Source organism: Perna viridis, chromosome 2 (genome assembly GCF_037379345.1).
Source record: "Perna viridis isolate PV_CMFRI_1.1 ecotype Kerala chromosome 2, ASM3737934v1, whole genome shotgun sequence".
Classification (NCBI taxonomy): Eukaryota; Metazoa; Mollusca; class Bivalvia; order Mytilida; family Mytilidae; genus Perna; species Perna viridis.
In genome coordinates, this window is record NC_142446.1 from 39,618,768 (window position 1) to 39,629,995 (window position 11,228).

General features: G+C 33.5%; 1 protein-coding gene across 1 annotated transcript; it reads right to left on the minus strand.

Moving 5' to 3' along the window:
* Positions 1-4,439: 4,439 nt before the first annotated feature.
* Positions 4,440-11,008, minus strand: LOC148625005 (uncharacterized). The gene is made up of 5 exons (XM_088571039.1): positions 10,858-11,008; positions 8,338-8,523; positions 7,650-7,796; positions 5,542-7,035; positions 4,440-5,345 (listed from the first exon to the last, which is right to left on the minus strand). The coding sequence occupies exons 2-5, from the start codon at positions 8,450-8,452 to the stop codon at positions 5,182-5,184; spliced, it is 1,920 nt and encodes a 639-aa protein (XP_088427165.1). The 5' UTR covers positions 8,453-8,523; positions 10,858-11,008; the 3' UTR covers positions 4,440-5,181.
* Positions 11,009-11,228: the final 220 nt, after the last annotated feature.

The window sequence follows — 11,228 nt, forward strand, 5'->3', positions numbered from 1 at the left end:
GAGCAGAAACGGACTTAACGGTTCCTTTAAGTCGGTTGAACAACTTCTTTATATTGCAAGTAGTATGGAACCAACGCATTCAACTATTCCTCAGGGTATTAGGCAAAATGTGTTATTTGTACTGAATGACACAGAGAATACAAAGCGGTGTCTATTAAAAAAAACAAAACAAAGCGAGTATACAGATGACTGCGGAGGCTGGGACAGTGAAATAAACTCTACAAAAACAAATTATTATACCCGTAATTGATCTAATCTGACGTTTGGAAAAAAGTAATAATCTTTAATGCAAAAGAGTGAAGAAAAAATAGTCATTTTAAACCCATAACCACCCAAAGAATCAGTCCTAACAGTCAAACGAAAGTATTCTGTTCTCAACAGAGACAACAGTTACAAGAAAAGAGTCACCTGGTTTGAAGGTCACGGTTTACCAGATGTTCCCATCGCTCTTGCTGAATACACTGGAACATACCCTCCCAATACCGTTCATGGCAATGCTAAAAAGCACGACTTCAACTTATATAAGGGTAACAGAAAGAGATAATTAGAAATGGCATTGAAAACAAAATGTCATCGCACAAAATCAGGCGCCGTGAGATTAAAGTTGACCCTGATAATGCTCTTGGTCCAAAAGTAGTCTACCAGAGTAAATACAGTATAAAGAAATTAGAAAATCCTAACATGAACAGGGTAAATGTTGCTGATGGCATTCTTGCGGTTCTCAATAAATCAGTTGGCAATAAGTTCATACGCGACGTTTGGACCACTAAACCCAACAAACCACCAAGCATTATATCATATACAGACCAACAACAACAGTTGTTAAAGAATGCCATTAAGACTGGCAATGTTATAGGCATAGATCGTACTTTCAATCTCAATTCATGTTTTCTCACTAATCTATGTTTCAAGAACACAAAAATAGCAAGCAACCTCCTGTTATACTCGGTCCGATGTTTTTGAGTTGGAACGGAAACGAAACCAGCTACGATAGATTTTTTTTAATGAAAACCAAATGCTGTGACAGATCTGCTATCCTAATTGGTTCAGATCAGGAATTTGGTCTTGTGGATGCGATAAATGAATACTTTCCTGAGGCCATGCACATTTTAGTTTATAAGCAATTAAAGGACAATACAAGGCATAATATTAGCCGTTCTCTGCTCGATTCAGAGTTGAATAAACTACGCAATGGTCTTATTTTTTCAGAGATCCTTAATGCGTTCAATGATTTAGCAAGTGAAATTATGGGGTATCACAACATTCCATATACTCAAAGACTAATTGATCTCTGGGAAAAGGTTTATCTTCCCCATATTAAAAACAAGAACATTCCTAACAGGTGGACCAACAATAATAATAAATCCTATAATAGGACAATAAATCAAGAAATCTACTGGACAGCATTACCGCTTCATGGTCTAATTGAGAAACTGGAGGGTTTGGCATATAACCAAGCCGATGACCTCATATCATGTCTTCACGGGAGAGGTAGTTTTGAACTGAGTGGCCAGGCAGAGAACCTGCTTATTTCGCAACCAACTTGGATTGAATTGAATCAGGATAAAAAAGAACGCCGCTTTCAGAAACTCCTGAGCTTTACACATAAATCGCTGACTTCAGTTACTTCTACGGATGGTTCGTTGACTGTGGCTATTGCCAATAGGATCGCAAAAAAAGATCTGATTCGAAAGAAAGAATATCGTTTAGCTAGATCTTTTAATCTCAGTTTCCGCTATATAGTTGAAACAGGCCAAAGAAAGTGTGCAAGAACAGCAATACCCGCTTAGAACGATAAGCACTCCTAAATCATTGCATACCTTAGCACGATTTACTGTTGGATATTTGTTAATGATTCCTTTTACCTTTGTTAAGTTTTATTCATGCTTCCTTTTACTCTTGTTAGGTATTTGTTAATGATTCCTTTTACCCTTGTTAAGTTCATGTTCATGACTCCTTTAACTCTTGTTACGTATTTAATTTGTGAATGATCCCTTTTACCCGTGTTAAGTGCGTGTTCATGACTCATTTAACTCTTGTCGGGTATTTGTTCATCAGTCCTTTTACTAGTATTAAGAGTTTGTTAAATATTCCCTTAACTCTTGTTAAGCATCGGTTGCATGATGATTCCTTTAATATTTGTTAAGTATTTGTTCATGATTCCTTTGACATTTGTTAAGTGTTTGTTCATGATTCCTTTGACACTTGTTAAGTATTTGTTCATGATTCCTTTGACACTTGTTAAGTGTTTGTTCATGATTCCTTTGACACTTGTTAAGTATTTGTTCATGATTCCTTTGACACTTGTTAAGTATTTGTTCATGATTCCTTTTGCCTTCGTTAAGCATCTGTTCATTACATCTTTTGTCATTCTTAGGTATTTGCTAATGATTCCTTTTACCCTTGTTAAGGGTTGGTTAATTGTTCTCTATTCTGTTAATTTTATTTGTTAATTATTCCTTTTATATTTGTTTGGTATTTTTTCACGACATCTTTAACTCTTGTCAGGTATTTCTTAATGCTCCCTTAAACTTTTGTTGAGTGTTTGTTCACTATTTCTCTTTTCATTGTTAAGTATTTGTTCATGATTCCGTTAACCTGTGTTAAGTGTTTGATCATGATTCAATTTGCTTTTGTTAAGTATCTGTTCAATGTACCTTTTATCCTTGTTAGGAACTTGTTCATGATTCCTTTTACCCTTGTATGAATATATTAATTCAATATTTTTACCACAAGAAAAAAAAATAAATAAGAAGATGATGAAATTAGTTAAATGGATACTAGAAATGTATACTTCATATACAATTGATCATAAACACACTTATTTCGTGTATTTACCTATCAGGAATTCTACCTTTAGGACTTCATTTCTACCATTTTCGGTCTTCATGTTGCGATACTTAAATTTCGTCCACAAAACCGAAGTATATATCATATAAAGTATTTAAAAGTACTGAAATGATGATACCCAACATTAAAAAGTTAAAAATAAGTATATTTATTGTAGTTTTGATGGTTTGGTCTTCTTTGGTCTTCGTTTCGCGATACGATATTTTCAGCCATATAAATCCAAAACCCGAAATATGTTATGCAAACAACTCCAATGCATCATATTATTGATATTTTACACAAAAAGTAAATATTATATATATTTATAGCTAAATTAAGGTTTGGACTTCTTTGGTCTTCATTTCTACCATTTTGGTCTTCATTTCGTGATATGATGTTTTCAAACGTTACGACAAACGTGATGACTTTTCATTCAGAATTATCAACTTTCCTTTCATCTGTGGCAACATCCCTTCAGCCCCTGCGTATTGAGCGTTCATATCACAACTCGTGCGTTTTGCAAGAGCTTGCCGAAACTACGCAGACTTTTCGTACCGCGCTAGAATTCTAATAAATAAGCTTGTCGAACAGGGTTATGCTACTACAAGATTGAAGTCATCACTACAGAAGTTTATGGTCGTCATCATGAACCCGTGGATCGCTACGGTGTATCCATCTGTGTCATGAAAACTGATTTGTTCAACGTGTCATAGTTTTCCTTTCCTCTTTTGTCTACCCCGGACTTGACTTTTTATGAGCAACTCGTCGGGTGGTTCTAGAAAAGCAGAGGACGCTTACCCTACCGGTGCACCTGGTCCACGCTCCCAGTTTTTAGTGGAGTCCGAGTTGCTCATTTGCTTTTGTTACTTTGTATGTATGATTTTAGTTACTTTATGTTCTTCGTTTTGTATGCCATGTCTGGTCTTTGTCTCTGGATTACATTCTTTTGATTTCCGCTGTAGCCTTGGTTCCCTTGATTACTCTTTCAGCCATAGAAACTCAAAACCCGAAATATATGTAATAGAAACAACCTAAATGCCTCATATTATTCATATTTTACATGATAAAAGTTTAAAAAAAAAACGTATGTTTATAGCCAAGTTTAGATTTGGACTTCTTTGATCATCAATGCTTCCATTTTGATCTTCATTTTGCGATATGATGTTTTCAGCCGCAGAAACCAAAACCCGAAATATATGTTCTGGAAACAACTTAAATGCATCATATTATTCATATGTTACACAAACAAGTTAAAAACCGTATGTTTATAGCTTATTTAAGGTTTGGACTTCTTTGGTCTTCTTTGGTCTTCAATTCTACACACGCGAAATGAGTGAATATTTAAAACATGAGCAACTGATGTAGGCTAAGGAATTTGTTGAGAAGGAAAAAAAAACATGGACTTTAAGAAATATCGAAATTCATCTCAAGGGAAAATACTCTAAAATTTCTGCCATCTTCATTATAGTTCAAATTGTTTTTTTCCGTGTAGTTCGTAGTTTTTTGTGTGGTTATTGTCTCTGTCCTCGTGGCATTAGCTTTGACATATTTGATTAAAAAGACAAATATTTAAGTGTTGATAAATAAAGATAACAGAATGGTAACCGCAGTCACTATCAACTTTTTAATTTTGGCTCATATACGAAATGACATTTGAAACCCATTACACAGCAGTCAAACGTGTATCTTTTTAGTTTCATACTAGAAATTGACAATGGACAATTCATATCGCTATATAATCATATATTGGCGATCGTAGATATTTCTGAATGAAATTCCCCCCAAGGCATTGTGTATCTGTTCAACAGGACTTTAAAAGCGGTGTGTCCACCTAGACATGTACCACATATGGTATGATTTCCTTCGTATATTTTTTTTCCTGTGAACAAGTAGACACTACATTAGAAACTCCAAGCTCCGAAACGGCGTCTAACGTTCGAAATTCACTCTAAACGCTGCAGCCAGCCTAAAAAAATGCAAAAACCTTGCAAAGTCGGGAAAAAGTTAATGATTTTGCGCGACGTTATTCCATTGTCATACAACATTTTATATGAAAAGTGTCCGAGAGTTCCGAAGGCCTGTCTGGAGATGTTAGTAAGAGACGGAACGAAGCCTGCCGCTGCATGTAGAAACTATTTTTTTAAGAACGGAACCTACACTACCAGAGTAAAAAAAAATCTTTTTGATGTTAACGCTTTCTTTTGTCATTTCGTTGGAAATTGGTTATATGCGATATTCGTTCTGCATTTGTTTAGCAGTTCCTGTACCTGTTGCTTACATTGTTTTTTTTTTAGTTTTTGTTTATTTATGTGTTGTGTACGATGTTAAGTTACTGCTATTTATGCTCTTTAATCAGCTAAGCGAGTCTTCAGAAATGTCCTGTTTTGGTTTTCGTAGAAATTGTCTTATTTTTGGATATAGAATAAGGAGTAATATAAAAAGTGCTCCTATGAAGTTGCAACACCCTAAGAAATAGAAAGTTGTAGTGTAAGTCCCTGTCCAATCCCGGAAAGCACCTAGAAAAGAAAGAAACAAACCTCTGGTTTCATACTACTAGTATCTGTGCCAGTTGACAATTTATGTAGGCATATGAGAACATATTTCTGAGAATTTATCATTATTACTATCATGATTATCATACTTGAAAAAACGTTCTTAATACAATTTATACTACCGATTACATCCATCTTAAATTAAAAACTTAAATCTTACCAGCAATTGGGCCTCCTGCTCCCAACGATAGTTGTTGAGCTCCAACTAAGAAACCGACGGCTTGACCGAAACATTCTTGTTCAACAGTTTCTGATAATGTTGATGTATTGATAGCGAACATACTACCTCCTACGATGCCATATACAACGGCAAACAATGTTAGAGACCAAAACTGGTCGTAGAAAGTATTTAAAAAATTCATGGTACCACAAGTTATTAAAGCTATAAGCATTATTTGCTTTCGTCCTAGACCAAGAATTGCTCTGTCTGCCATAATGCCAGTTCCTGTGCGTCCAAATACGTCAATTACACTCGTTATAGATATTATTAGACTAACTTTTGTTTTGTCGATTTCATAAGAATCCCCTAAGGGAGGAATGAACACAATAGGATAAAAGCTGCCTATACTTCCTATAATATAACCTATCAAATATACAGTAAAAGCAGGATCTTTAAATATATTGTAGTTAAATACATATTTGAGAATAGTGATGACACTTGTTTCCTTGTTGACTACGGTAGAATTTGAGGTTTCGCCATGGCTTTTATTTCCAATGCTATCATAACTAATTGAACGTATAATTTCTGCTGTAGAAATGTCAAATACAAATTCATTATTGACATAAAATTCTCTTTTTCTGTTGTCACTGTAAGCACTTGCTATATTTCCATGAGATGAACTTTTTGCTAGAGTACCTGGGCCTATATCTACTTGGACAACCTCAGATTCAGTTCTTGAACGCATACGTTGAAACATAGCCTTTCTTGCCAATGGAGAAAACGAATCAGAAGTTAGCGATCGCGGTCTAAATCCATCAAGTTGTTCATTGCTCTCTTCCAATAAAGACACTGTTTCTGGTTTTCTGTTATCACTTATTTTTCTTGAACGTGGTGGAGTTGGATCGCTTATTTTTCGACTTCTCTGTAGGGTTGTACTTTCTGGTTTATTTGTGTCGCTTATTTTCCGACTCCTATCTGCTTTTTGGGTTTCGGAAAGGCTTGTATTGCTTAATTTCTTTGTCTGTTCGGGTAATGCTATTTCAGATTTATTTGAATCACTTATTTTTCTACCAATAATAGGTTTTACTTCACAAGAGTAGTCTGGAAGACTTGAATGTCGTTGTCTTTCATGACCTGAAGTATTAGTACCATGTGTTCTGGTTGACTTCTTATAGTGCTTAGTGGAAGCACTGGAAGAATAATTAGGACTCGTTGCGTCATTAATTTTTCGTTTTCTTTTTCTAACAATTCTATAGAAAGATGATGGTCGTAACAAAGCCCCTGCCGCAACTATATGGAAATGTAGCGCCCCAAGTATTAGGAAAGCACCTTTTAGCGCATAGGTGTCAATGAGAATTCGTGAAAAAGGACCCATTACAAACCCTCCAAAACTAATGCCACCCATTGCTACTCCATTTGCCAAACTCTTCTTTTTGTCGAAATAACGTCCAAGTTCATATAAACAAGGCCCATTTAACGCACCAATAGCAGCACCTGTGAAAAGATTCTCCAATTTAGATCTGTACACTCTAACATAAGGTAATTTTGAATATAAATAAGAGCAGAACTAAAACGTTTTTTTTTTGCCAATCGCATAACTAAAGCCGTTTGATAGTTATAAACTTTAAAATTATACTACATCATAAGGCTTGCGACATTATTTGACATTTGTAGAGCGTACATCTAACTAATGATAGAAGTATATATATTACAATGACATGACAATTTTATTGATTAGCTAAAAAACTCCACGTTCAACATATTTCAAGAACATCCTGTTTTCCATTTTAGGATTTGATTTAAAAAGTTGTTAAAGCGGGTGTCAACATACAGTAGTGTCATTCCTTTTGTTTGTTTTCTCATTATTTTTAATCCTGATACATTCCAATACTTAAGATAAAAAAAGACCACATCGTGAGTATTATATCAATTATCTTTTAGTAGATAAGCTGTCAGTAGATAAATCCCTTGACTGAGGTTAAGTTTTCAACTGAATTATGTTAGGTGATTGGAAATTGAGGGTGCCAGGATGAGGAATTGTTGAAAGATTTGTATAGTAGTTGTAACAGATACAACTAATAATTGATGTATGGGAGTAAAAAACTTACCAACCATTATACTATGTGATAAAATGAAAAAATAGATGCTCTTCGCAAACGTGTTGATGATAAGCCCTAAACTTCCAATAAATCCTCCTGTCATAATTAGCTGTCGTGGTGTCACAAATTTCAAGCCGACTGTCATCCCGAGGAATCCTATTTAAGAAAATGTTGGAATCATATTTCTTATATTATTATAGTGCTGTGCAAGCAAAAAGGACTTTTAATACCCAAACTATCAACTCGTGTCTATTCAAACAATGGAAAATACCAATTTCAAAATAAAGAAAGACTTTATTAGGTTTATAATGCTTTAAAATGGTTTAGTAATGAATACAAACTTGACATGAATGCTATGCCACTTCGAAAATGATTGTATTAAAGCTTTATTTCTTATCAGAGAGATGTGCATGACCTATTTTTGTTGTTGGAACTTTTGTAGACCGAATCGTGCATTTTATAATGAAATAGCTTTAAGGTTGCAAAACGTAGCAAGATTAAAAGACGAATGCACCCAAAAATCAATATTCATAATCGGAAATACGGATTAGTTTCCGTGATGCATGATGGGAATTACATAATTCTTGTAACCGTCGTGTTTTCGTTAAAAGACACAAGTAATACAATATAATACAACAAACTATTAGGTGCGTGTATCAATTATTAGGATAATTCTATTTAAAGTAGCAATACATACCTATCAAGGTAATCCATGACCATCCAGAATCCACAGGATGGGGAAATTCTTTAATCTTTGGTGTCCGCTTCTTTTTCATAGGAGATGTGGGTTTTATGTTGACCATTTTATCCATTTCGTGAGGATACTATCAAATAATGTATCCTTTTTAAAGTTTCAATTTCGATCATTTTTACTTCACCTGCACTGACAAAGAAAACAAATGATACACGATTGCATTTCATTTGATGGATACTTTTAAATTTCATTTCAGAAATCGTGAAACACAAAAAATAGGGGGGAATCTTCCACAGACCAATCCCAGTTTTCATAATTTAAATTGTATCTATACTTATTCTTAATTATTTGCAATAACTTGAGAATAAGAGATTGTGATAATATATGAAGAACAAATGGAACATTAATTGTGGACTTGGCTTCTGAACATCCATCTTATTTTTTTTGTTTTTAACGATATGTTTTTGTACTAGTGGTACCTATTCAACTTTTCTCTTTTTGTTTGCACACTAGTTTGCTAAAACAAAAAAACAATGCAGATTCAGCTGTTGTCATCATCGACAAACAAGTAAAAGGTTTGCTTCGGCCTTATGCAATACTTTGATTAAGGTTTTTCGCAACTGAAAACTATGTGTTCGATTAGAGTCAAATCTGGGTATCAGAATAGTTTCAATTCAAAATCATTCTCATTCTAATAATGAAAAATACGCAAAAGCATTTGGTAAAAGAGTACAATCACCATACAAGTTAAGTGATCTCCTTTGCGTAAAAACTAATTTCAGTTGTAAACCTAATATGTGTTTACATGCATGCACACATAGACCATCGTTTGAGTCACGCACATTTAACCCACAGCATTATTTGATATTAAATATTAGGGTAAAAACAGATATGTGCATAACAATAAATCACTACTATAAAATGTCATGTAAGTTTCTATAAGTTCATTGAACGTTGCTCCAACTAAATGTGACACTAGTGTTATCTTGGATGAATAATGACAACACATTTAAAACTACATGTATTAGAATTTGTTAACCATTTACCTAATATTATTTATTTTTATATCTGAATTTGATTCGAGACGATGCATTTTCATTGATGATTAACACAACACGTATTCTCATATGAAAACTAAAATTATGTTAAAGATCCTCGTCGTAGATATGGTATTGTTTGTAATTCAGGTATAAGTAAGCTTGTAGATATAAAGATTCAAATCGTTCCATTGTACACGCAGCAGCACTAAAGAAAAGAGCGATGCATGGTTTTATGATCTATTTAGTACATATTTCCATTGAAACAAGGTAACTTATACAATAAATATGCCCTAGTTTTAAAATAATAATAAAAAAAAGTATGGGACATTTTCTATGGCAGATGGTTGTTATCAACAAATGATCTCTCATTTCCACTTATCACACATTACTAATCAAATTACTTTAAAGCTACTGAACTATTAAGTTTGTCGTAGCTCACTTTTTAAGATTGTGTAATAAGAATAAAACAAAAAATGCGAGGGTTTTCACCAACCCCGTAGTGAGAATTGTCTGACCCTGTATATATATCCGATATAATTATCACATTTATAAAAAAAAACAAAAAAAAAAAAAAAAAAATTAACAACAAATTTCAAAATACCTAAAACACTGAGTCTTCATTCTTTGTATTGTCGGATTTAATTCTTCCAATATATTCGATTCCAAAGTTACTACTTAAAACACGTGTACAGCATATCAATAATTGCAATATTTATTATTGGTATTTCGTATTCAGTTAGTAAATTTTCATATTTTTTTAAATATAAATAACCGTGGTCATAACATATTTTAGATCTTGTAGATATAACTTTTGATTTAACACTTTAAAAAGGATGAAGAGGTGTTTCAGTCAGAACATGAAAGTAATGTAAAAGCTAAAACCAGAATGTTCATTTGGAGTTACTTTCAAAGAAACAACCATATTTGTTTGTTTGTTTCTTTTTATCATTTTGTTTCCAAACACCCAGTTCGCAGATTTTTTATAAGAACTAGTTTATGAATCATGTTATAATGAATGGTTTGCAATACGCATGTTACCCCTTTGGTTACTCCTATTAATAATTAAACTCATTTTGATTGTGTGCACTTGTCAAATCGTTTGTACTTAACAAACTTAACTTGTAAAATGTTTAACCAAAGTCTCCAAAACAAAAGGTGATTTAAGTCATGCCCAATAGCCTATTATGGATGTGAAATGACGTGAGAGAAACGGCGAAAATACTATCTCCAGACTACAAATACATTCAAAAGTCACAGTCCATGGGCCTTCAATGAATCGGGAGAAATTATCCAATACCGGAGTCCGTCTTCGACTGGCACCTGAACAAATTTACAACTTCAGCGAAATAGACACGTACTATATTATACATTATACCGTATAAATTTAAATGCAAAATCGCCGTTGACGTGTGGACTACACATTGACAAAACGATAATTTGTTTGGTTATCGACTTTTTTTTCTGACAGATAAAAAGTACTTACATTTTCATTCATGAAATCTTTTTATTCCTAGTAATAACTGTTGTGTTTATTTCACGATAAATTTGTAAATGTACATTTCATTGTATCCATGTTTACATTTATCAACTGACCTTAGATAGTGTCAAAGTACAAAGATTATTTATAAGCATCTTATCAATTTTTCAACTGTTTACATTCAACCTCTTATGGTTTTTATCTATTTACGTCAAGTTTGACGAGACATAGGTTTACACAGTGTTATATTCAAAGAAAATGATGAATTCTTTCCATTGAATAGTATACAATTGCTTTTCTGGGCAAGATCGATGGAGTAGTTATAAAAGGTGTTTGTTTGTGGTATATCACAAAGATTGTGATGTCCTGCAGAAAAT